The sequence below is a fragment of the Marmota monax genome, unplaced genomic scaffold (genome assembly GCF_021218885.2).
Source record: "Marmota monax isolate L192 unplaced genomic scaffold, Marmota_monax_Labrador192_F-V1.1 WCK01_AAM20220418_F8-fsc00059, whole genome shotgun sequence".
Lineage (NCBI taxonomy): Eukaryota > Metazoa > Chordata > Mammalia > Rodentia > Sciuridae > Marmota > Marmota monax.
In genome coordinates, this window is record NW_026693595.1 from 2,015,013 (window position 1) to 2,042,758 (window position 27,746).

The 27,746-nt window shown below is 39.4% G+C and overlaps 2 protein-coding genes across 7 annotated transcripts in view; one reads left to right on the forward strand and one right to left on the reverse strand.

Annotated features, from left to right (window-relative positions):
• The window catches only part of Ostf1 (osteoclast stimulating factor 1), a 53,142-nt gene extending 49,222 nt beyond the window's left edge, over positions 1 to 3,920 (reverse strand). The window contains exon 1 of the mRNA XM_046459495.2: positions 3,674 to 3,920. Within this exon, the coding sequence (XP_046315451.1) occupies positions 3,674 to 3,707 (34 nt within the window). The 5' untranslated portion in view covers positions 3,708 to 3,920. The remainder of the gene's footprint in view (positions 1 to 3,673) is intronic.
• Positions 3,921 to 4,127: 207 nt separating this feature from the next.
• Positions 4,128 to 27,746, forward strand: Nmrk1 (nicotinamide riboside kinase 1). 6 transcript variants are annotated; one of them, XR_006855051.2, is made up of 10 exons: positions 4,128 to 4,360; positions 8,994 to 9,057; positions 12,339 to 12,429; positions 12,705 to 12,753; positions 19,172 to 19,319; positions 19,404 to 19,475; positions 20,035 to 20,141; positions 20,565 to 20,739; positions 21,758 to 21,841; positions 27,550 to 27,746. XR_006855051.2 is itself a non-coding variant. In XM_046459496.2 (9 exons), the coding sequence occupies exons 2-9, from the start codon at positions 9,029 to 9,031 to the stop codon at positions 25,915 to 25,917; spliced, it is 600 nt and encodes a 199-aa protein (XP_046315452.1). In that variant the 5' UTR covers positions 4,129 to 4,360; positions 8,994 to 9,028; the 3' UTR covers positions 25,918 to 27,746. The 6 variants fall into 6 exon arrangements, 4 of the variants coding, with proteins under 4 accessions (XP_046315452.1, XP_046315454.1, XP_046315455.1 ...); XR_006855052.2 differs by having other exon boundaries at positions 4,129 to 4,360; positions 20,580 to 20,739; XM_046459496.2 differs by lacking the exon at positions 20,565 to 20,739 and having other exon boundaries at positions 4,129 to 4,360; positions 25,898 to 27,746.

The following is a 27,746-nucleotide window of genomic DNA, read 5'->3' on the forward strand; positions in this document are numbered from 1 at the left end:
AAAGTGAGTGGTTGCATTGATTTGGAAGAAGGAAAAAAGGGTTCCGTAAATAATGAGCTGAATACCATGACACTGTGACCCATCTCAGCAGACAGATTTACATGGTGGCACATCTAAATTAGAGGGGAGAGTTTCCATGACAAATTTGGAATAACCAAAAGTGATCCTACAGAAAAACAACGAGTAAGCAAGGCACCAACCATCAAGCTGTGAAAGAATTGCTATTTAGAGCAGAATATAGGCAATACATATTGAACAGATTCTCAGAACACACAACAACTATAGCAAGACATTTAAAACTGAAGCTAAAACACCATTCTGAAGATAATTGTTTTCATTTTCTTTTTTAAATGAAATGGATTTGAAGAAGAAAACTTAAGAGACTATTCAAGCAAATATAAACAATGATTATCACTAGATGTAGGGATGATTTTTTTTTAATTTTAATTAAGTTTACTTATTGTTTATGTATACCTTACTTGCCATATTTTCTATAATAGAAAATACGTTATTTTATTTCTAATTAAAAGATTTTTTTAAGAAATGAGATCAGTCATCCAATTATAAATATGGGGTGATCTAGCATAATATATATACATATAAATACATATACAAAGTGCACAGACTAATACTGATCAGATAAAAGAACAATCATACCAAGCAACTACCAATAATACAACTGCATATGTTAATAAAATTGGTTGTCCAACCTGCGTGGGGGTTGTCCAACCCTCAATTGACTCAAGATCCTCACGGATGAGACCTTACCTTATTGTTCCTTGGAACCCCAATGTCCAATACAGAGCCTAAAATATAAGCTACATTTACTAAAAAACATTTAGCAAAAATATTCTGGATATAGCCAAAAATGCAAACAAGCTGAAACTTTATATATCCTCAGGATAGTGATAAGCAGCATCTTCCATCCACATCTACTTAGGACTCACCTGGGCAGCCTCCTTCTGTGAATAGTCCCTTGCTGGGCACATGCTGAAGATGCACTAACCCACATTATAGCTTAATGTACCTTGCTATTCAAATCTTCCAGTAAGTTCCTTGTCCCCTCCTCTAGCTCCTCTTTCAGTATTGTTTATTGGGTTGAGCCATGTTGTTTTGCCAGGATCTTGCTCTAAAAGAACCTTAAGAAATATCACTATGATCGTCCCTCTTGTATTTCTCATTAAAATGTCCTGTCAACTCCAACACTGTAAGAGAACCCATGGGGAAATTTTGTTTCAGATCTTGGTGCCATTAAAATAACTATTTCTCAGAGGAGGTAACACATTTTAATTTTATGAGCACTAGGGATCTTGTAATTGGTCTTTTATCTCTCTGCTTGAAGCAGAGAACCAAATCTACAGCCCTCCTTCCATAAATTTGTAGGTCCTTAGGATGCACTTGTCTTTAAGCTACCTTTGCATTTCTTCTTATTATTCTTTTCTCCCTCTACATAATCTTTATCTTTTTTTTTCCTTTCTCAGATACTGTATGTTTTTAGAAGTCCTTCTGGGATGAGGTAGGGTATTAAAAAAAACCAATAAACCAAAAATTAAACATAACCTCACCAATTGCAAGCTTACTTTGAACACACTGACCCATGTACCTTGCCTACAAAGACAAGAAAGTAAAGTGCAGCACCATTCTTCTTGCTCTACCAACCAAGGTGTGACTATTATGTACGCTATGACAACAGAGTCTGAATGAAGACTAGAAACCCCTTCCTCTCCTACTTTCTGCCCACCACCTCCAAAATGCACATGACCATTCACGATTGGTGCACTATTACACCTGTAATCCAAATACTCAGGAGGCTGAGGCAGGAGAATCACAAGTTCAAGGACAGCCTCAACAACTTATGGAGACCCTGTCTCAAAATAAAAATAACTAAAAAGGACCCAGGATAAAGCACCTCTGAGTTCAGTCCCCAGTACCTCCCCCCAAAACTACTAAACCAACAAGCCAATTTCAATGTTAACTTTATTTATGTTTGGATCTCATTTATAAATTAGTGCAGAGTCAAAGTACTCCCTACACAAGTCATGTTGACCATGTACCTTCTAATTTGTTGAGGAAAAGAAGAAAGTAATGATGTCAGATAACAACAACAACAAAATGGTTTCTGGAGTGCATCCTCAATGGGTAGCACACTAAACCACACCCAGGTATACATGAATACACAAGTATTCATTCACACAACACAAGCATATTTCAATCTAAGGCCCTCTAGAATCAGCACAGACTCCAATATGTAGGAAGGGATGAAAATCCTCCAAGAATTGGTCCTTTGGACATTCTTTAAAATAAAGTACTTTATTCAGCTATCAAAAAACAACTCTGCTTTGTTGGATACTTGAGGTCCTAATTTACATCTGAGTTTAGAAAGCTGCCACCTCATACATATGCACTTGAAATGCAAATTTCGCATCAGATTCCATATCAATACAGCGCAGAGCCCAACTCTAGCCACACCTCATCTGAGCTCAGGGCAAAGCCAATCTCAGCAACTTCTCCACCTGTAACAGGACAAAATCCAAGTCCTCAGTGAAAGACAACTTAAATATGTGAGGATGTGCATTATTTTCAAATACTGGGACTTGATCCTGCCACTGTAGGAACATAAAGAAAGAAAACTGGAAAATTATTAAAGTTGCAGTGCTTGACTAAAGTTCAGAAAAATGGAGAAAAAAATTAGTCGCTGAAACTCTATCACTTGCAACGAAAGGCACTTTCAAATTTGATATAAATAGGTTAATTTCAGCCTTTCCAATACCGAAGTTACACAAGTTTACAAGTGGGGGGAAAAACCTGAGAATTCATCAGAGTGAATGAATGCCTATTACCGTAATGAACTGAAATGCACGGGTCCCTTTAAATGTGCTTGTTTCTCGTATCACAGAAAAATATTCGAATGGCAGAGTAAAAAAAAAAAAAAATGAACAAGGACTATCAGCCAAGAAAACTTCTTTGAGGAACTTTGCGCTCTCACCGGTCTACAGTTTAGCACGCCAAAATCATTGGGGGAGCAGAGGCAAAGGACAAGCATTGCACGGTAAAGTGACACTTCGAAAAAGCAACAGCCCAATTACTCTTGTAGCAGCCTAAGTTCTTCCTTTCCAAAGCACGAGTACAGATTTTTTTTTTAACATGCTCTTCCCAAGATCCCGAGGTCAATTTCAAACACTGCTCCTCTGAAAAGTCACGAAGGAGGCTCGCTCACCCAACCCCACCCTGCAAACAGCACACTTCCCGTTCGTTCAGGCCGGTCAAGAACTCCAACTTGACAGTGACACACACTGAGAAAGAGGAAGTGGCTAAAGACCATTTCAAGACATACTTATTTTTTCAGACATATCGATGGCTCTGTCTTGCCGGAAAGCTTCAATGGGATGTTGCCATCACACACTCTGGGAAGTTGGAGCGAATGATAAATAAGGTTGCAAAACCGAGGGCAACTCCTTTAAAATATATACAAATTTTTAAATCCTCGAAATCTTCTTGCTTTCTAGTGACTCCTCCCCTGTAGTGAACGCAACAAAGCTAGGAGCTTCCCTCCTGGTGGGTCCGATCTCGAAAGCGAGGCTCGGGGCCGGGTAGGTGCGTGGTCAGCCCTGCCAAGTGGCAGAGGGAGAGCCGGGCACCGAGGCAGCCAGGCACCGGCGAGCGCCTCTCTTACCTGGTTTGACTGGTTTTGGAGGCGGCTTCGACATCTCGCTTCTTTGAGCGGCTAAACCTAAAGACCGCGCACGAAGAGCCAACCGATCGCCCGGTCAGCCGGCACTCCAGGCGCCCCACAGTTTCTTTCTGTCTGACGGGCAGTCCTGCGCCTCCGAGGACCTGCGCCCACCCTTTGCTACGAGAAGAGCGGACGCAGGCAGAGCAGCTCAGCAGAGTGCTCGCCCCGCCCCGCGGCCGCCGAAGCCGTCCCGAGCGCGCGCCGAGCCGACGAGGAAGTGGCCGCCGCCTCCCTGAGCGCTAATTGGCTCTTGGGCTGGCAGCTTCACCGTGGCGGGGACGCGGGTAACGCGCACGGCGGCGGAACCGCCCGGAACCGTGCGAGGGCGCCGCAAGCACGCGCCAGGGTTGGCCTGGCTGCGCGCCCCCGGCGGGAAAGAGCCGGAGCCGTGCAGGGGCACGCGCGCGAGGCCGAGCTCGCCAGAGCCCCGCCCCAAAGGAGGCTGGAGCCCAGCTCTGCGTCCCGACCGGACAGGAAAGGAGCTTCCCAGTGGCGGTCCGCACCTTGACTCGCTCCGGAAAGTGTAGGCCTCTCGGTTAGCTAGCGGCACGAATCCGCGGGTTGGTGACAGGCGCGCGCTTGGCCGTCTCGCTGCCGCTTGCCTGGGAGGACTCGAACTGGCCCCAGGTGAGTACGTTCCTGCCCCAGCCGCGCCGCCCGGCGCTGTCTCGCTGGGGCCAGAAGTGTTTCTAGAGTGTTCCTGTGCTGCAGCCCAGAACCTTGCAGCGTCTTCAAAGTCCTGTTGAGCCTCTTCCCCCCTGAACCGGGCAGGACACGTACTTACAATGCTGTAAGGCCTTCATGCCCCCTAAGAAGCCTGAAAATAAGAGTGCTGCCTCCTGGGGACCTCACATTTGTATGGAGAAATCACCCTGGAACAGGATTAGGTCTTGACCCCCATAGGACCAGTCCTTCCAATGCCATTTGAGTTGACAAACTACAGCTCGTCTGCCGCCTGTTTTTGTGCGACTAGGATTTTTTTTTTTTTAATAGCTGTGGGAAGTAGAAAGAATAATAAAATTTTGTGGCACGTGAAAATTATACGAAATTCAGATTTCAGTGTTCATAAAGTTTTAGTAGAACATGTCCACTCTCATTTGCTAAGGTGCAGGCTGTGGCCCTTTGTCATTAGAAACACAGGATTGACCAGCTGCCTCGCAAGGCCAAAAACAGTACTACCTGGCACTTTACAAGAGAAAGTAAATCTGACCTAGCAGATTGATTGAGTCTCTTTGGCAACTAGGACTGGAGCATGCAAGAAAGGCAAAGTGCGTAAATTTGAAATAGTATAGTCAGTATTGTAAATCTATTGTATATTTAGAAAAAGAAAAATTGAGAAGAAAATACTGTTTAGCTAAAAACCTACATAAAATGAAGCTTCAAAATTCCTAATAGAGGTTGGTTAAAAAATGTCTAAAACAGTGATTCCAACCGGGAAGGGGCGTGGTTTACATTTTCAGAACAACCTTGTAAGTGTTCTCTGTTTAAGGGAGCAAAGTTCAAACAAGTAGGAAAAGACTGCCCTACTTCATGGAAGAATAGCTAAAATAAAGGAATGAGAAGTTCTAAAAACATTTCACTCTGGTTTAAATATCAGACTGTCCTTTAGATGCATTTGAAAAACATCTTTTTGTTTGCAGTTGTCAGGCCATTTTTGTGTTAGGGAATTAACTCTCTTATAGTATGTTGATTGATCACATTCCCAGTGGAACCTTTCCATAGTTTAGAATCCAAAATGCACCACTTTAGCTGGACGGTGGCAGTGGTTCACACCTGTAATCTCAGCAACTCAGGAGACTGAGACAGGAGAATCGCAATTCTCAGGCCAGCTTCGGCAATTTGGTGAGTCCCTGTCTCAGGATAAAAAGTGGGGATGTAGTTCAATGGTACAGCACCCCAGGTTCAATCCCAGTCCAAAAAATAAAATTCACCATAGTTAGTAGTGAAATGGATTAAACACAAACACATGCTAATTTTGAAAAAAAAATGACTCAACAACATTTAACTTGGGGTGAAAAAAGTATTAAAAAATTGTTCATTTGGATATTGCTCTTGCCACTTTAGTTTGTTCTCATGCAAATGTTCTCTGCTGTTGAAGAAAGCTTTGCACACATTGGGGAAATGAACTACATAAATATTCTCTAAGATTGGAGGTGGTAGGTATTCCTAGAGGTAGTGTTTGTTCCCTGAATTGATGAAACTGGAAAGTTCAAAAGATTTCTCCAAAAGATATGCAGTTCATAGTTGATCAAACATGTGTTTGGTTCTTTGAAATCTCCTGATGCATATATTTGTAGCCTGGTAGCTCTTCATTGCAAACTTTTTAAATTTGATTTTTAAATAGTTTTTAAAAAGGGCAACAGATGGTGAAAATAAACAGATTGTGATATGGAGGCAGACAATGCCCTTCCTGAACTTGAAGTTCAACTGAAGTTGCCTTGTACATCCAACCCTGTTATTGAAATAGGTGGCATCATAGATTTCTGGATCCACCCTGCACTATTCCCTTGTTACTCAGCCCAGCCACCTACCTTGTTTCATGTTGAGTTTCCCATCTTTCCCACATTGTCATCTGCTCATTGCTAATGGGGTACACTTGACATTTTAACCAAACACTATCTTGAACAGACCTGGATTGCTAACTAAGGTAGAGCTGGAAGTCCCAGGTTTGATAAAAACTAGCATTTGACTGTAGGAGTCCGCTTCTGTTCCTGCCTGAGAGATTTTTTATAAGTAGATTCTTGACTTCCCTGCTTTCTGAATTGATAGTTTTCACACACATAACCCCCTCAGGCCTATTTCCAGTGCCATAAACCACACTTGCTTGTTATTCACATGCTAGGTAATTGAGGCAGTTTCTTCATGTGTGTGCACAGATGTAGCAATTATTACGGGGGACCAGAAGTCCTTTCCATTCAGTGTGCACAGCAAATGTATGCTCCATCAATTATGCATCAGAGCCTGACAAACTAGCACACAAGCAACATCCTTTTCATGCTCTTGTTAATAAAGTGCTTTGTAGCAGCTGGAGGTGATGGAAAGACAGTTAACTCAATTGATTTAGTTTCATTGCTGACTTTTTCACTTATTATCTGTAAGACCTCAGGCATGTCATTCCAGTTTAGGCCAGCTTCTGCTTCTGAGAAATGAAGGCTAAGTGATCTCTAAGACTATACCTAAAGCTTGAGAATTTGTGCTCTGGCAAACTATCCAAAAATAAGGTGGAGACAAGGAAAGAAAAAATGTTGTGACTTTTCTTTTTTTTAACCAAGTAAGGATATCAGTCCACCACCCTGTACTGACATCATAAGATAAAGGGTATTTTACCACCAAAAAAAGGTAATAAAGAAACCCATCTCAGCCAGACACAAGTGGTATACACCTGTAATACCAGATACTCAGAAGGCTGAGAAAGGAGGATTGCAAGTTCAAGGCCAGCCTCAGCAATTTAGCAAGGCCCTAAGCAACTTAGCAAGACCCTGTTTCAAAATAAATAAATAAAATAAGAAGGGTTTGGGGATGTGGCTTGGTGATTAAGTACATCAGGTTCTACCCCCAGTACCGGGGGAAAAAAAAGACAGAAACCATCTCAAAATAAAGGGCAACTTTTCCCTTCCCCCCCCCCAAAAAAGAGTAATTCACAACTTTCCACTGACATATCAAAAATAAGAATAGGGTAGGCTGGGCACAGGGTGCATGCCTCAGTCCCAGCAGTTCAGGAGGCTGATAAACAGGCTTTCAAGTTCCAGGTCAAACTGGGCAACTTAGTAAGACCCAACTTCTAAAAATTGAAAAGGACTGGGGGTGTACCTCAGTTGTAGAGCACCCTTTGGTTGGATCCCTAATACTGAGGGGAAAAATAGGATAAAATGAAATTCAAAACAGAAACATTATAACATAAAAATTTATTTTACAATAACATTGTTATGATTTTCTCTTGACTCACATTGACAATTTGGATTGAGGTGCATATTCAACAGTGGGACTCCAGATGAAACTCAAATTCTTCTCTCCCATAGGCTGTAGTGAAAGTGGAACCTAACCTTAAGCAATTACACCCATTTCAAATATTCTGGATAAACTGAAGAAGCCAAGTAACCACTGTTCTCTCCCCACCAGGTTCTTCTTCACACCCCACACCCCAGAGGAGTATAGACACAGGTCAGGAAAAAGAGGGGTCAGGGCTGCTGGAAGCCTTCATCTCAGGAGCCACTCATGCCTGGCTGCACAGCTTAGGTCCCTGACCATCCTACAAGAGCAGACAGGAAGAGCAGCCTCAGTCAGGAATGACCTCCAGGAACCACAATTCTAAGGGTCTCTCCAGCCATACTTCTCCTTTTCACTTAGAGATGAAAATGATGTAATATGCAAGGATCCCTTTGGTGAATTTTAGGGGACGGTAGATGAAATGCCCTAGACCAGGGGTCAATAAGATAACCTGGCCCTCTGCCTGAATGTTGGCGGTTTCACAGTAGAGAACGTAGGCATTGAAATCCAGTTAAGGGATGTGTTATCCCAATAGAAAGGGATTGCTATTCTTCTCAGTAGCAGACTTGAATTGTCTCCACATACACAAAATGTATGTAATTATGATCATATGTTGAGTGTCATTAAAAAGTTTGTGAAGATTTGTTTTTTGGTTTTTGTTTGTTTGTTTTTTCCTCTTGTGATGTAAGTCCCCAAGGTAATAACCCAGATTTGGTCTCTTGGCCTGCATAGCCTCAAATATTTATCTGGCCCTTTTCAAAAGAATTTGCCTAGCCACGCCCTGGATTTAGGCTTTTGGATGAAGAAATAATGCCAGTAAAGCACATTAACTCGTGATTGCCTCTGGCCAGTAGTGACTTTCTTCCTTTTTCACAAGAGAGTCTAGCCCAAGAGCAATGCTTGAGTCACCCAGGTAACTGAATCTGCAGGTGAAAGGTGACCTGGCTAAGGAGAAGCTGAAAGTCTGCAGACTTCTCTATGATCTGGCAACACTTCTATGATCTTGAAAACAGAGAGACTAACAGATATGTGCATGGCTATGGTGGGGGGACCCTCTCAACTCACTAGACACTAGTTCACAGGCCCTGAGCAAGCACCAGATGTTAGCACTTGGCAGTGACTTACCAGCAGGAAAGCTTTGTCACAGCTTGTGGGTAATATGAAGCTGGAGTAACAAACCATCACGGCCATCCTCCCCTCTCAGTTGGTGCTAATTCATGACTCTCTTACCTCTCTAGACAACAAAATGATATTCAATTTTTTTTAATTTTAGGAAATATTAGGAAGACGTGATTTTCAAAACTAATTATGAAAACATTTGTCATTGGAATTGGTGGGTGAGTAACTTTGCTGCAAACAGCTAGTCACGATACCCAGCTGACCTAATGAAGTTTTCATGTGGTTGTGATGGTGGAAGGAGAAGCAGTGGGAAATCCGGAATCCTAGAGAAGAGCAGGCTGCTGCAGAGTGCTGCTACATCAATAACAGCAGATGGGAGCGTTTCCCATAGACAGAAAGAGAAGGGTCAGTCAGCAGCGTTTTACACAGTTTACTGTTTATTTTCTGGAGCTATCACCAGAGGCAAGGCTGGATTAGACACTACTATGGTTCTGCCTTCATCTAGATTCATCCTACAGTTGCTCCTCTTTTTGAATTTTGCTACTACAAGTAGCTTCTTGTGACTTACATGTTTCTTTTTGGCCTACCACTAGGGACCAACTTGGTTCACATACCCTCAGTCCCTGGGGTAAAACTGATAGGTCAACATTGGTTGGTTAAGTAGGCCCTGTTCTGGAGTTGAGCGTGGGGTTCATTGCTGCCAAACCAGACCTCAAAAAATGGCATGGATCCTGGGGAAGCAAGTGCACAGTCCCCTGGAGGATCCATACTGATTTTCCTTCTTCGTGTGTGTAAGATTTCCTTCTTCTCCATGTTCCAGTATGATGTCCTCTGTCCAGAAACGTGCCTCATACCTGTGTGCCACGTACACTAGTTACTTTCCCTTACTCCTAAGGAAAGCATCCTTCTCATTGTTTCCTCTTTAACAAGCACCACGACTTCATTTAGTGCTGCTACTTGTGGGAAGCCTATGCAAGACTCAGCACTGGGACTTCTGTCCCTGCGTTCCATCCTTCTCCAAACCCACTGCATTGTAGCTTCCCTGGGTATCTAACCACTTCTGCCCTATGAAGTCACTGTTCTGTTAAGACTGTAAGAACTTGTAGAAGTGCTAAAATCGAGGGGCATCCATGAACCTCCTGGAAATGTAATGCATATGTGAAGATATTCATTTTGGGGGAAAAGGGTTTATTTTCTGTACGGATATATGTATTTTGGTGTAGGGGATTGATCCCAAAGCTTTAAGCACAGTAAGCATGCCCTCTACCACTGAGCTGCATTCCCAACCTCTGGGAAAGAGGCTTATAACCTTCATCAGAGTCTCAGAGTCCCACAAAGATCCAGGTGTAGATTTTGTGTATCATCTCCACTATTGATTAGTTGTTACCTTGGGCAGGTTTTCTTAATATATGACTTTTCAATCCTTGGTTTCAAAAACTGGAATATGGGAACATTCATATCTACCTGTTGCATAATGAATTCTTTACTTGTTTGAGTGATTCTAGACTCCCTTTTTAACTTCTCCTTAGCCACTGTCATGTTCCAACTGCATTGAGCCCTATCTGGCATGTAAAAAAATAAGTAAGCTGGGAATTGTACATTTATTTGAGTATTGTAAACAAAGAAGTGAGTGTCACCAGATAGTCACCCATTTTCTGTCCTCTAATCCTAGGGTGGAACATGTTCTGGGGGCTCTTCACCCCCAGGATGGATGGCATGAGCATGTAAGAGAGGTTGTGAGTCTGCTGAAAGAGAAAGTACTCGGTCCTAAGTTGTCACCTGACCAGGATGGCTACATTCCACATTCAAATCCTAGGCTCAGACTTATGCTGGGAATTGAACCCAGGGCTTTGTGCTTGCTAGGCAAGTGCTCTACCACTGAGCTACACCCCAGCTCCTAGGCTTAGACTTTTTATAACTTTTCTTCCCTATCTTCTCTGTGACCTGCATCTCCTAACTAGTCCATCTCCTCCAAACCTTGCACAAAAATGGTGATTATTTCTCACTGGCTCCAACCAAGACAGTGAGAAGGGATCAACTGCATGATCTTAACCAAAGGTGTCTAAGTCTAGAAAGTGACACATTTTCTAACCAGATTGATTAGCCCTAATAGAGGCACCCATGTATATTATCTATATTAAACCAATATTCATTATATAAAACATGGACTTTCAGTATGTTTTACAGATATTTTGTTAAAAAGGAAAAAGATCATAACAGTATTCTCTCAAGACATAATAGCCCCCCCTTCACTTTTCCTTATTTTCAAATATCCTACCCAACTATGCATTGTAAGGTTAAATGGAGAATCTTGTGACTTCATTTCTTCTTCTTCATACATAAAAGGTAATTAGGTGATTATATACAACAAACAATTTTGATGAATAATAGTTCAGTTTCACTATTCTAAAGATTACCAACATTGCAATATTGACCTCATCTGGGATTAAGCACAGATTCTTTCAAAGAAAGAATACAAGAAGTACAGTTGGGGGTTTTGTGCTGTGGACATTTGGTAGCATGATAAAATCTTGACCTCTTTTTAGAGCAGTGATTTTTAAATGTACAAAATAAAACCAAGAATACAAAGGAAATCAGTTACAATAAAATATAGTTATAAAAATATTTTTAAATAAATTTGTACCATGTGAAGAATACACTTCTTTGTTAACATAATTAATAACAATATAATATACATTGGATGGTTTTAAAACTGCAATAAATTTAGAAATAATAATGAGCATCAATGTTGATTGATAGTATCCATCCCCACTGTAGCACAGGATGAAAATCTATGCAATTTCTATTGGTGACAAAGTCTCAGGTATTGTAAATAGTACTCTGGTTTATTACTTATAATTATGGGAAATGCTTACTTTCTGTTAAAATTTAGTGAAAATAAAAGATTAATTTCTTTCCCATTTAAATTCACAAAACCCTGAATTCTCTCACAGATCCTTTGGAGGTGCATGAGTCCCAGATTAAAACCCTCTGAAAAAGTGACTGAATAGAGCAGTGCCTCCCCTGTGCCATGCAGGGAAACAAGACACAGAAAAGTCAGGTGCCAGTTCTCCTTGATGTCACAATCCATCCAGAAGGACAAATAACTGACCTGATATGATAAATGACTGTGGACCTCCCCGTTATAAACTTGCACTAAAATGTGCCACCAATTTTTTTCTGTGTTGCATATGAACCCCATGAATTTTGCCATAAGCAAAAATTTATTTTGCTTCCAACACAGCATGATTTTTCGTTCATAGTACCTAACTCACTTACTGATAAGTAGTTGCCTTTCTCCTCCATCCTTCCCAGCTTATTTCTTACCATTTAGTGTAACATATCTATCAGTGCCCTTGATTTTGCCAATAGAAAAAGCAGTACCTATGAGAGAAATCATTTTTGGATCAGTAAATATTTTTCTAAAAAGTTCGTTTTAAAATGTTCATGTTCATAATGCATTATTTCTGGATGTTTTCTTTTTTTTCATTTGGTTCAGTGTGACAAATGGTGGGAAGACAACACTGGCTAAGAACTTACAGAAACACCTCCCAAACTGCAGCGTAATATCTCAGGATGACTTCTTTAAGGTATCTGAAAAACTGATAAAAATTTTTAGCACAAAAATGTTTAATGACAAAGTTATTTGAATTACATCCCCCAAACCTTTGCTGAGCAATGTGCCTTTGTAGAGCCAACTCAGCGCAGTAGTGCCTCATATCCACTAGAGGGCACCAACTTTTAGTGCTGATCTTTGCGCTTATCATCCTCCAAAGCATTTATTAAAGGCTGTCTCTTCATATTGTGTAATTGCATCATTTCTTCCCTAAATACTGTTTTGATGGGTACTTTATTATTTTTCCAGCCAGAGTCTGAGGTAGAGACAGATAAAAATGGATTTTTGCAGTATGATGGTAAGTAGATTAGCTTGTAAAACATGTGCTTATGTTCCTTTTCTTTTTCAAACCTTAAAACATGTTTAAATATATTGTTGTACTGTGAACCTACATTTGTAGGTTTCTGATTTATGTTTAACTATTTAAATAGATCTTTCCCCCAGATTTATATTTAAAATTTAAAACATTGAGATAATAGATTTTCCTTCTGAAGCTAGGATTAGGTTCAACATCTTTCTACTTAACCCTGCCCTGGGTATACAAAACTAACTATACTAAAATCCCCAACCTCACCCCACCAGACTATCTCTCCTGTGAACATTCAACCTCCAAACTTGTCAAAGAATTGCAAGTTGCCTTTATTCCTACTTACTGTTAGGTTGGCTGGTGCAAATACCCACAAGAGAGACAGAGTCAAGCAAGGTTTATTGACAGAGACTATCTGCCAGGCTGTCCTTCTGCAAGGCACAGCAGCCTGCTGAAAAAAAACTTCTTAACTTTATAGTCATGTACAATGAAGTGGTTAAAAAATAATCCATCTGGTCCTGTGATTCTTACTTGGCATCTTTTTTGTGGTTTTGGTAGTTAGGGACTCTTTGGAGCGGGCTTCTTAGGATGGTGGATGCTGATTTTCAAAATGGAGTTACTTTGGCCTAAAGATCTAACACTTACCAAGTAAACATAGATCTTTAAAGCAGTGCGTGCATGGGCTTGGTAAGTCAAAAATGTACACAGGTACTTTAGACTGAAGTATAAATTGATACAAGCTTTCTGGAAAAAAATATCAAGCATGAGTCTCAAATACCTTAAAATACCATGAGCTCAAGTATCCCCCATCCAGGAGTCTATCGTAAGGAAAAACTTGAACTTTTCAGGTAATGTGCAAATATAAGCTAAGTCAAGGTGATGTTGACACTTTTATAAGCATTTAAAATATAGTTTAAAAGTGTATAACTATTGAGTCTGGGGCTGTAGCTCAAAGCAGAGCGCCTGCCTTGCACGTGTGAGGCACTGGGTTCAATCCTCAGCACCACATAAAAATAAATAAATAAAGATATTGTGTCCATCTACAACTAAAAAAAAGTGTATAACTATTAAATTATAGAGGAAATAATTTTTGCAATATAGTTGATGAATCAAAAGCAGGAATAAAAAAATCAAAGAATGAAAAACAAATAGAAAATAACAGTAGGGTGATAGATTTCATCCCAAAAAATATCAGTAGCTACATTAAGTTAAACAAACTAAAATACTCCAAAGATGTCAGACTGTATTTTTTTTTTTTTTTTGAGAGGAGGGTGGTACTAGGGATTGAACCCAATAGTGCTTAACCACTGAGCAACATTCCCAGCCCTTTTCATTTTTTATTTTGAGACAGGGTCTTGTTAAGTTACCAAAGGCCTCACTAAATTACTGAGGCTGGCTTGATCCTCCTACCTCAGCCTTCCAGGTTGCTGGGATTATAGGCACACACCACTGTGCCCAGCTTGAATTTTTTTTAAAGCCAACTATAACCTCCTTAAAAGAGAGAGACTTAAATTTGAGAACACAGAAAAGTAGACAGGAAAATGATAGGAAAAGATGATGTCTATTGAAAGAAAACTGGCATAACTGCACAAACTATACTCAGAGCAGACAAAGTAAGCTTTAAGGCAGAGTGTTACTAGGGATAAAGAAGGATAAATGGGTCAATTCAACAGGAAGATAAAACAACCTAAAATTTCAATGTCTCTAATAACATGACATCAAAACATACAAAGTAAAAACTGACAGAACTAAGAGGAGTATAGACAAATCTATGATTATGGTGGGAGATTTTAGCACAACTTCATTCATGTTTGATAGCATTAACAGGTACCATAGACTGCATTGCCTAAACAAATAGGTATTGTCCCATGGCTCCAAGGACTGGAAGGGTAGGCAGGACTGGGGCCCTCTGAGGGATCTGGGGAGAAGCTCATCATACTTCTCTCCTGGCTTCCTATTGTTGGCTAGAGTGCTTAGCATTCCCCAGCCTCTTTGCATCACACCTTCTCTTCCTTCATCTTCACAGGACATTGTCCCTGTGACAATGTCAATATTCCCCCTTCTCTAAAGACATCAGTCTTATTAGAATAGGGGCCTGCTTTGTTTCTGTACACCCTCACCTTACCTAATTAATATCTGCAAAGAATGTGTTTTCAAATAGGATCACATTCCAAGTGCTGGGGACTAGGACATCAACATACAAATATGGGGCACAGTGTTTAACCATAACACTTAGGATCTAATGGAATTAGTAGACAAAAATAACTAGTGCTATAACAGAACTTAACAAAGCAGGTAACAAACTTGAACAAATTGACCTATATAGAGCATGCACCCAACATCAATAGAACACAGGGTTTGTGCAAGAGCACATGGAACATTAGCCCTAACAGACTGTATGCAAGAGCATGGAGCAAATCCTAAACAAGTTCAGTGGGTTGAAGGGATACAGAGGTACTCTAATTACAGTGATTAATCGATAATAAAAGGCAAAGGTGAACATTCTGAATTTCTTGAAAATTATGTAGTATTGTTTTTAATTTTTAAAACATTTTCTTGTGGAAAATTTTAAACATACAGAAGTGGGCAGAAAAGTATAATGAACTCTCATGAGTTCACTGTCCAACTTTAAAAATGATGACTGTTTGGCCAGTTATATTTCATCTACACCCACCCACTTTCTCCTTTTAAAACAAATCCTAAACAGCCTCATGTTTTATCTGAAGCAGTACACTTATGTGTCCCATGGATCAAAAGGTAAATCACAGTGGGGCTGGGGTTGTAGCTCAGTGGTAGAGCACTTGCCTAGCACATTTGAGGCACTGGGTACTATCCTCAGCACTACATAAAAATAAATAAATAAAATAAAAATATTTATGTCCATCTACAACTAAAAAATTTTTTTTACAAAAAAGGTAAATCACAGTGTAACTAAAAATATTTTAACTAATAACAAAAATACATCAAAACTCGTATGACTTCTGGTTCTAACCACATTGTCTAACCACATTGTTCCTGTGACTGACTATATCAAAATTAGCCCCATTTCTCATTGGTCCTCCCTCTTACAGCCAGAAACCCTGCGTGGGCTCTCTCTCATCCAGCGAGGAGGTCCACAGAACAGGGTAGAGGAGAATGTGGCTGTGGAGTCGCTAATTAAGACCTCTGGAGACCAAGCAGGAAGCAGGTCTGATTTTATCGCACAGTTACTACCTATATATACTCAGGCAGTAGCTAAGCAGATTACAGGCAGCCACCAATGCAATTTCTGGCCAACTGTCCTAGCAGCTACCAATCAAGGAGTGAGCTGTGGAGCAGGCGCAGGGACTGCAACATGCGGCCTCACTCCCAGGGCTGTGCCTACAGGGTAAGCGGTTTGCCACTCGGACACAATTAGTGTATGCCATATATGCAGTACTCCATGCACTTGTCCCCAGAAAACCCCAGATATCATACAACCAACAAGCAAAGGGAGACTGAAAGGTGAAAAGAAGACTATGAGCTGGCTAAGGACTCAGGACCTAAGGAATGACATGGCTATGAGTTCCATGGGGTCTCTGCCTCTCACATTCCCAGGATGAGATACTGGGGAGTTGTGCAACATGGAACCATCAGTAGGTACAGGCAGAAAAGCTCCAAGAAACCTGTTCTATATAATCACAGGACCAGGAAAGTGTGGCCTAGCAGAGTAGAAAATCTTCTTGATAATCTCCACCCAAACAAAAACATGCTTCCCTCAGAGTGTCAACAGCACCAAGTAAGAGGTAAACTTCTAGGCCCACCCAGCACCAGCAAGATGGTATGAGTTGGCCCCCACATCACCATAGAGGTGGGGTCAGAAGAGCCACCTAGGAAACCTGATAGCAGAGGACAGGCAGAATGATGAGGTGTGGGTTGACACTCCGCCTTCCTCACCTAGGTAGCTCAGCCACTGACATCAGGACCTAGTGGAAAGCAGAGCTTCTGTCCTTACCTGGCAGCCATGGAGTTGAACCAGTGCTCTGCTCTTCCCTTCCCACATATCAGCAGGGCCCAGCAGCAGGCTGAGCATCCATCCCCATTGGCCCCTGCACAAACCTTTCAGTGGGGTAACTGCTGGCAAAATAAAAGAAGATTGAGTAGGAACCACAGTCTCCCAGCTCAACACCTAAAACTTTCAGGACACAACTGAGAATCACTATCGTGTCAAGAACCAAGAAAATCTCAACTTGAGTAAGGAAACAGTCAGTAAACATCTAGCATGATAACACAGATGTCAAAATTATGTGATGAGGGTTTAAAAGCAATATTATAAATAGGTCTCAACAAACAATTGCATTTTCTCAGAGAAAGTGAAAAATTAGAAAATCTGATTAAAGAAATAGAAGGTATAAAAAAAAGAAGCTTTGGAACTGAAAAATAATAATGACCAAAATTTTAAAACTCACTGGATGATCTCAACAGCAGAATGAGTAATGCAAAGGAAAGAATCAATGAACTTAAAGACAAAGGGATAGAAATTACACTGAACAACAGGAAATAAAATGGAAAAAAAACCCAGAAATGTGGAATAATAACATAAGATCTAATATTCATATCATTGGAGTTTGAGGCAGAATAGAGAAAGAGTGTGTGGTACTAAGAATTCAATCCCAGCAGCTTGGGAGTCTGGGGAAGGAGGATTGCAAGTTCAAAGGCAGCCTCAGCAACTTAGTGAGACCCTGTCTCAAAGTAAAAACTAGGCTGGTGATGTGGCTCAGTGGTTAAGCACCCTGGGTTCGATCCCTGGTACAAGAAAAAAAAAAAAAGAGAGAAAGAATTCAAAGAAGTAATAGCAGAAAAATTCTCAAATTAAATATGAGACAAATCTACAGATTGAAGAATATGAGCAGTCTCCAAACAGGTTAAACAAGACTCATCAAAAAAAAAAAAAAAAAACATGAAGTCTGGGTGCAGTGGCACAAGCCTGTAATCTCAGCAGCTCAGGATGCTGAGACAGGAGAATCACAAATTCAAAGCTAGCCTTAGCAATTTAGCAAGGCCCTAAGTAACTCAGCAAGACTCTGTCTCTAAATAAAATATTAAAAAGGGCTGGGGATGCGGTTCAGTGATTAAGCACCCCTGGGTTCAGTCCCCAGTACCAAAGAAAGAAAGAAAAAGAATAGCATAAAGAAGTCACAAACTAAAATACCAGAATAGCATAAAGAAGGCACAAACTAAAATACCAATAATGATATTATGACTACAGTCCTGCAGATATTAAAGTGATGAGAACACCCTTATGGGGCTGGGGCTGTAGCTCAGTGGTAAAGTGCCTGCCTCACATGTGTGAGGCACTGGGTTCAATCCTCGGCACCACATAAAAATAAATTAAGATGCTGTATGTTCATTTACAACTAAAAAAATATTTTAAAAAAAAGAACACCCTTATGAAATAAATTGAAAGACTTTGATGCAGCTGACAATTTTTATAGAGAAGTGTCATTTACTAAAAGTAACAACATTTCAGAAAAATCTCTGTAGTCCTATATCTATTAACTAAATTAATCCATATTTTTAAAACTTTACACATAAATAAATAAATAAATAAATAAATAAATAAATAAATAAACTCTGAGCCAAAACCAGACAGTTTAATTCATTCAGTACTAAGGGTGAGAATTTGTATTTCTGATTAGTCTTCAGGGCTGGTCTTAGTAACCACAACTGGACAACTATTACAGGCTACTTTTCTAAAATCATAATTACAAGTTCAAAAAGTGTGCACATTTTAGAGTTTAAAATAGTGTGTCCATGTCCATTGTAATTTAAGAGCTCTTTGTTTTATTAAAAAATTTTATTAGCTCTTCACCAAATACAGTGTGCCAAATACATTACAGATATTTTCCACTGTCATTTCTCTTTTGTACTTGTCTTCCAAAAATTTTTAATTTTTGTATAGTCAAAAGAGAGTAAAGCCCAGTGCTGGGGCACAAAGCTATAATCAAAACAGCTCAGGAGGTAGAGGCAGGAAGATCAGCCAGCCACAGCAACTTAGGAGGCCCTAAACAACTTAGTGGAAGCCCAGTCTCAAAATAAAAAACAAGAAGGGCTGGGGACGTGGCTCAGTGGTTAAGCACCCCAGGTTCAATCCCTGGGGTAAAAATAAAAATAAAAGCAATAAAGCAAAGTTAGCTATGAGTTTATAGTAGTCAGAGCTGGAAGCAGAGTTATGGAATTCACTGAATTACTTTCTACCTTTATATGTTTGGGATTTTTTACAGCAATAGTGTTTCAGACACCAGTTTATCAATATTATTAGAGTTTCAATTGGTTATCTGAAGTATTTGTAGCTGTCTTGAAAGATAAATAATACTCATCACAAAATGCCATATACAAAGTTTTTTGTTGTTGTTGTTTCATTGATTTCACATTTTTTGTTTGTCTGAAGTGCTTGAAGCACTTAACATGGAAGAGATGATGTCAGCCATTTCCTGCTGGATGGAAAGTCCTGGACATTCTGTGGAATCAACAGATGGCACAAGTGGTGAGGAAATTCCCATTTTAATCATCGAAGGTTTCCTTCTGTTTAATTATAAGTAAGTAGCATTTCTACTGTAGTATTGACTCTGAGTGAATGGCGAAAAAGACTGTGAACTAAGTAATTATGCTGTTATCTTAAGGCCCCTTGACACTGTATGTAATAGAAGCTACTTCCTGACCATTCCCTATGAAGAATGCAAGAGGAGAAGGAGGTATGTTAAAGACAAGATTTTGGGGAAGTGAGGAAAACAAAATTATTGAGCAATGTTCATTATTCAAACAAGGGAGGTTTTATCTCTTACACATAAGTGGCCATCTATGTGGAATAGTGTGCAGTACTTCTGTAAGAAAAGGGCCTTATGTCAGTCTCTCTGGCTCATTTCTCCTAAATCTCCAAATGAAGCAATCTCATGTTGATTATGATTTTGGGTTAGTGGGCCTGTATTCTACAACAGCTACAAAGAGCACCAGTTAGTTTAGAGCTTAATCCAAATGTGTCAGTATCTCTATCATTATTTACACTGATACTTGTCTCAATTCTTTTGTAAAGCACTCGAGGGGAAAAGAGATAATTTTAATGATCATCAGTGAATTACAAAGTTAGTGTTTGTATTGGAGAACTAAGTCTACTGTATCTTTCCCAAGTGCCATTGAATTTAAAAATCCTGTTAGACTTAATCTGTGAGCAATTTTCCCATTATCCTTACCATTGCTATTTTACTTTATCAATTATGTTTCTATCAACATAAAGTTTCCTGCGTGTTTTGATAGTACAAGGGTCTACAAGCCTCCAGACCCCCCAGGATACTTTGATGGCCATGTGTGGCCCATGTACCTAAAGCACAGACGAGAAATGGAGGACATCACACGGGAGATTGGTAAGTGCCTTTTATCCTTTCATTTAAGACTTTTTAGGTGTCATTTGCCTCAAAGTGTAAGAATGAAGTTGGTCATGGTGGCACACTCCTGTAATTCCAGCGACTCAAGAAGCTGAATCAGGAGGATCACAAGTTTGAGAACAGCCTCAGCTACTTAGTGAGGCCCTAAGAAACTTAGTGAAACCCTGTCTCAAAATAAATTTTAAAAGGCTGGGGATGTTGCTCAATGTTTAAGAACCCCTGGGTTCAATCCCCAATACCAAAAAACAAAACAAAACAAAAAAGTGTAGGAAAAAAAGGACTGAGATCTGAGATGCGTTTTCTCATGTAGAAGATCATGAAGGGACACTTTAACCCTCTGGGTTCCCCTCTTCCACACTGGTTCTGCTGGTTTATTTCTCTCTTTGTGCCTCTTTTCAAAAGCTGTTCAATTTCTAGATGGCCATCAGTGACTGAATGCCTTGCACGTGCACGGCACTGGCCTGGAGATAGCAGGTGAATAAGGCAGACCTGGTTCCTGCTCTCAGGCAGCAGACCTTCTTTCAGGGAACAGCATTAAAAGCTTTAGCAAGCTGCACAAGCATGCTCTTTCTCCAGGGTAAGTGCTGTAATACCAAACTCCAGGTGACCATCCAAGTCCCAGCACTCAGAGAAGAGTGCTTCATGCCACATTCAAAACAAACTCATGAATTTAACTGGATGAAAGGAGGTAGGTTAGGATGGATGATCATCCCTGACAGTGGGTAGGGTACATGAAAATGGCAGGGAGCAGGAAAGAATGAACTGCACCTGAAAAAGAGTTGGTGTGTTTGTGTCAGAGAAAACCAAGGGGGAAAGTTGATGCTGGTGTATCGGGCTGGGTCATTCAATAAACCAGTTAAGGATTTGGGTCATTTTCCTATGAGAAGTGGGGAGCTCTTTACAGAGCTTTGTATCGATACAAATTCTTTTGAGTAAAACCCTTCAGCTGTGTGGAAGATGGACTTAGAGGGTACAATATAGGACATAGACACTAAATAAAGCTGGGGGACATAGAGCATGCAGGAATTGAGGTATCAAAGACTTTAGATAAAAAGCTGGGTGTTGTGGTGCACACCTGTAATCTCAGTAATTTGGGAGGCTGAGGCAGCCAACCTCAGCAACTTTGCAAAGCCCTAAATAACTTAGTAAGACCTTGTCTCAAAAAAATAAAAGGGTCTGGGAATGTAGCTCAGTGGTTAAGCACCCCTGGGTTCATTCCCCAGTAAAAATGGAAAAAATAAAAAGATTTTAAAGGGAAAGAAAGGCAGTAAGAGGACATCACTACCCAGTGGCCCAAACTGGAAATGCTATAGTCGGAACCTCAGCAATGGCTCTGGAGATGCACTCTTCTTTCTGTACAGCTCTGACAGAGCTACATGCCTTGGAGGCTAACAAGCTTCTCACAATATAGACTCCTTTCAGGAACTATCAGGTGTTGTTTCACAAAACAACTAGAGCTAGGGTGGAAGAAATGGCATAAGGCTATTGTATTGGATAAGGCAGGGGAATCAGAACTGATGTAGACTTTTCAGAACAAAGGGACTCATCCATTAACAAACCTGTTACCATTTGAACTGCCCCCTCCCCCTTCTCAGTTTACTTAGATGGAACAAAACCAGAAGAGGACCTCTTTGCACAAGTATATGAAGATGTAATACAACAACTTGCAAAAGAGAAGTGTAAGTATAGTCCTATCAGAGTGGATGGTAGAGGAGGGACAGCCAGAAAAATAATTCATTACATATTCAAGAATGGCATATAAAAATGCTAATGAGGAGTGATTGTATTCATTCATTCTTTCCTTTGAGGATAACTGGGAATCAGAAATCCAATTTGAGTTTGGAGATTTGATTACTTTGTATATTAGGTTATTTTTTTTAGGGGTTAAAATATTTGCCCCTTTGTTACATCTTTTAGCATATTTTTGTTACTTACTTTAAAATTGTAGTAAACCACTGTCCCAATGGGACTGAAATTATTTTTGGGGGCAAAGTGCAATTGAAATGAAAATTATTTTAATATATCTAGAGCTTCCCTTTTTATTTATTCCCTTAAATGTTTTCTTTAAAATTTCTGTTTTACAAATGCCTAAAAACACTGGATTTTTAAAAATTATGAAGTATGTTCTTGATGGTTTTCATATTAGCTCTTTTTGCTGCAAGACATGGAAATCTACCTAAATCTGGCTTAGGTAAAAAAGTACAGAGACAGCACTGACTTCAGGCTCATCTGGATTAAGGAGCTCAAATAGTGTCCTCAGGGCTCTGCTGCAGTTCTGTGTGAGTTTATTTTGAAGTTAGGCTTTCTCCACCGTCAGATACATGTTCTGTTCTCAGTGTCCTTCTTCCAGGTCCAAAAGCCCAGTGTGGAAACATACCTTATCTTTTTTTTCAAGATTGCCTGTGAGTGGATAAATTTTGGTGCTGTGGATTGAGTTCAGAAAGGTTCTTGTCTTATTCTCACTACTTGTGTGTGTGTGTGTGTGTGTATTTCCTTATTTTTTTCCATTTTTTGGTGGTTGTTCTTGTTGTGCTACAATCGAATCCAGGGCCCACAAGTTAAGCACCAGCTCCACCACTGAACTGTATTCCAATTCTTAAACAGTTTTTTTTTAAAGCAGTTTTTCATTTTGGCTTAGCTGGAAAAGCCCAGGAAAGATTTTGATTGGTCCTGCTTGGCTCACGTCACTTGCTAAACTAGTCACTGTGACCAGGGAGAGGGTAGCCTCTGGCCATGATTAGATCACATACCTATCTTGTAACTGAAGACCCAACCTAAGACCTCCTATTTTTAAAAATTCCCCAAAGGAAAGCAGGGAAGAAAGTAGAAAACAGATTTTAAAAACATGCCCAAGAGGACAAAACTCTAGGTAAAGCTTCTGTTGTATTTGAACTACATGAATTTAAAGGATTTCTGTGGCTAATAGGCAAAAATGCAGTCATCAGCTGATCCAGAAAAGACTGTATGAGTCAGTCCAGCAGAGAAGAATATTAGTTGGATTTTTTGGAGAGAAGCAGCTGCTTTAGTTGTTGTAATCTCACAGTAAGAATTAGATTTCTAATGTCTCTAGTAAATTCCTTTCCGACCAGGGGACCGAGCCCAGCTGGGCAGCCCACTGGTTCTAAACACTCCTCATTTCAATATTAGCCCTTCCTGTAGACAGGAACCCCTTTGAATAAATTTTAGGGCCATTTTAGAATTTCTTCTTGTAAGTAGAATTAATAATCTTGCCAGATAATGCCTGCTCACCCCTGCCTTGAGTTACTCTGATAAAAGGGAGGCCTCCCAAAATGGAGGACATGGTGCAGACATGAATGGATGTAGAGAGTGGTGATGAAGTGAGGGTCCAGCCCTCACAAATGATGGCACCAGAGCTAGACCCCCTTGTGTGAGAACTGTTAGCTCCCTTCCTGGCCCCAAAGTGAGGCTTCCAGGGACACTTGAAGTGCTGGACACCTGTTCCTTTCTCCTCTCAGCAGTGGGCAGAGTTCAGGCCCACTTCCTTCAGTAATTAAGTAATATGCTGGAGTTTGGCCTTAAAGTCTGTATATGGGTCAAGATGAAAGGAGCCCTGATCATGTAGCTCAGAGTATTTCATCCTGTTCCATTCCATATCCTGCCTTTTGCCAAGATATGCTGGCATGTTCTGACAGGTGCTACAGGTCCAAAGAAAGTGCATTTCCATGTGTGCAACCCCCTGCCTCTTTCTTTGTAAGTAGGAAAGAAATATTCATCTATGCCCCTTGTGACTATCTAGTTTATGTTCCAGATAGTGGATAAAGGTTTAAAAAAAAAGAAAGAAAGAAAAGAAACACTACAAGAGATATACAGTTGGAAGCAGATCAATTTTTCCTGTCTCCAAGATTTATGGCAGTTTTTCTGTTGCATAAATAAGTTACTCTGTTATTTATAGTTACCCATTACCTTTCCTAGCTCTTCTAGTCACAGTCTTCTGGTAGAGCTGGCCAGAAGGCATCCTCAGCACGTACCCTGGTTTAATCCTGACTCAGAGACTCAGCAAGCAGGGTGGCCTTTCCAATGTCTTAAGTGATGACTCTTCAGGTTTTCTCTCATAATGTCTCATAAACCTGTTCAGCTAATTTTTCATTCTGAGTATATAAAATCATAATGGTGATAAAGTAATAAAAGTGAAAGAGAAAAAGGACTGAATTTAATTATTAATGAAATAATAAATAGCACAGGAGAGTAAAACTCTGAAGTTACACATTTGATTCAGTATTAAAGTTAGAAGCAAAATTTAATCATTACCTATATAGCAAAGAAGCCTAGTCACCAAAAACATTCAAGTTCCATTTAAAAACATTCATTTCATCTCATTATAAAATTATATAATAAAAATTTTAATATAAGTTCAAAAGGGAGGAAAAAATAACCTGTGTTCCCACAAATCATCTGCGTTAACAGTCTAATCCAGCATTTTGGCTCTTCCCATTAGTCTTTGTTTTATAGAATTTTGTGAGGACAATGGCTAATCACCCATGCTTATTTCTGCATTTAAGTTAGTGTTTAATATGTAGGTAGCTTTAGTTTATTATATAATGAAACTAAGTGTCAGTTCCAATTGAAAATTCAAGGTTGAGTTCTGTACTTGAAGTGTAATCTAAAACTTGACATTGACATTTTACTGTAGAAGAAAAATGTCACATGTCTAGTACCAAATCAAGGAATAAGAAATTATAAAATTAAAATTTGATTTTCAAGTATTTGTGTTTTTCTATTGGCATTTTCTAATTAAATTTAAATTATAATTTATATTTATCAAATAATAAAATAATTATATAGCATAATAGCCCAAATTCACACAGATTATTTAACCATCTCCCAATTGTTGGATATTTAATGTTGTTGCAAGTGTTTCACAGTGATAAGTAACTTGCTATAAAAATATCTGTATGTATTATTGGGTTTTTGTTGGGTATTTTTTTGGTACTGGGGATTGAATCCAGGGTGCTTGCTTAACCACTGAGCCACATCCCCACCCCTTTTTATGTTTTATTTTGAGACAAGAATCTCACTGAGTTACCTAGGGCCTCATTAGGTTTCTTGAAACTGGCTTTGAACTTGTTATCCTCCTGCTTTAGCCTCCCAAGTTGCTGGGATTACAGGTATGCACCACCACTCCCGGCAAGGTTTTCTTCTTTTTGAATGATATCCCTGAGGTAAATTCTCAGAACTGGCACTTGTTTGGCCAAAGGGTATAATCATTTTTATATTTTACATATTTTAAAGGTGAATCATGACACTAAAAATGTGTTCTCCAATATAAACTGAGTAGTAAGAGTACAGTAGGTTTGTCATTAAATTTCTAAGCCAAATTCAGGTATTAAGATAGTCTTCCTTTATTCGGAAGGTATTGATCACTCCTTGTGTACATCAAGGATAACCCCGAACAGGAATTACACAGCAGCCACATATCCTTCATGATAGTCTTCTAGTCCTCAAATTGTTTCCTTCCCTGAAGTCAAGTATTATCCATACCTACTATAAATAATACACAGTGTATGATTTTTATAGATATTCTTAAAATTTAATGCAGGGATTAAAACAATGGGACTTTGACTCAATATAATTCTTTAGGGAGAACCATTTTTGGCTCCAGAATCTTTCTGCACTTGGATTTACTATTGTTAAAAAAATTACTATTGTTAGTATGACATTTTAGGAAAATGAGAATTTGAATTATCCATTAATTTATTTTTCTACTTATTCTCAAGGTTTGCAAGTTACAGCATGAAGATAGAATGCATGAATCATTACTGAGTGATTTGGAAACAAAAAAATTACATTTTAACAACCATAACCAAGATTCAGTATCAACTGTGGTACACTGACAGCTATTTGTGTGTGTGTGTGTGTGTGTGTGTGTGTTTTAATTTTCTAAACATGGAGAACAGCAAACATCCATGCCAGTGGACTGGAATCTACCTTGATGACTTGCTGTCACTGCAGGAAGGGCACAGATAGAGCACAGCTCACAAACAATAAGTCAGGCTCTCTGTAACAACGATTGTCAAACTTTTTTGACCATAACCTAGAATAAAAATAAGGATTACACCACCTAGAATAAAAATAAGGATTACACCAGTTCAATATATATTTAATCCATCATATGTGTGCATTATGTATGTGTGTAATTGTGTGTATATATGTGTGTGTGTATAAGATATGGACATTACATATTATGTACTGTGATTTTCTTCTATTTTTAATTTTTGTTAATATTGATTTTAACCTATACTTTGGAAAATGCTGCTTTCTACCATCCCATAGCAACACTCACCATCTTCAGAAAATAGCTTTACTAGGAGTAGCAGTCAAATTTACTACATCAGTGATTTACTATGGTACTGGAGTTTTTATGATTTGTTGTGGTGAGGGTTTTTTTTTCTCTCTTGAATCCAATGCCATTATGTGAGTCTCTACCATGTGTGAGACTTTGATACTAATAGCATTGGACACAAGGTATTAATATAGTGTATTCAACTTTGATTCAAATAAAGGAAATTTCCTTTGTAGGACCATTGGTCTAAAATCACAAAAGTCAGCCGTTATTTCAGTTGTATGCAATTCAGGGGCCTTTATTTAAAAAGCACAGGCAAGAAATGAGAATTGTATGATGTTTTGATGCCTCTTTCAGTGCTGGAATTTAAATTGTGTACTGATCAACCTTTTGTTTATCAATAATAACCACATTGCCACCACTGTATCAATCTTTATAAAATATATTATTACGTTGACTCATTTGATCAGCTCTCAATTATTTCAAACTAGGTTGCACTCCTGAAGATAGGGGGGCTTTTTTGAATTTCTTGCATGCTACAAAAACTATAAAACAAAATTTGGGCTCAAGTTACAGTTTATCCACTTAGTAGCTATATACCTTTTGTCAAGCTATTCAATCTTGTTTTCTCTTTTAAGATGGGAATATCAGCAATACTTTGTATGGTTGTAAGGTAAGCTAAGGATTAAGTTTGATATCCTTAATATGACATCAAGGCTTTCTCTGATCTATTGAGCACCTCTACCCTTATTTCCCAGAACTGGGAATATCGTCACAGTCACTGCTCAGGAGACTGTGAAGAAGATGTCAGGACATGTTCAGACCAGGCATGGTGCATTCATTGCCTTGGAAAGTTGTCACAGGACAAAATCAAGGGTTTTTTAGTGAGAAAAGAGGAAATAGGAAAGCTACCAAAAGTGTATACTACAACTTTTTGTGCATAAATTTATCAAACTTGAGTTATTGTGATTTCTATTATTAATATAATAGTTTTTGTTGTTGTTTTTAGGATAAAAGCGTATATATGATTATTCCAACTTCATTTCTAAGAATTTCTGAAATGACTTCTCTCCTTGTACCCTACAGAGACATGGCCCTGCTGATGGAGAATCATTACATTTGACTTTTCTCCCTGTTTGAACTTGTGAAAATAATAGGCCAGAGAAGGTCTATCTTGCAGGGAAGGATAACAACAGGCATTGTAAACAGAAGCACTCTGGAAAGACATACGATAATCTTCTTTCTGTTGTTAGTGAGAAATAAATCAGAAATTTGAAATAGAA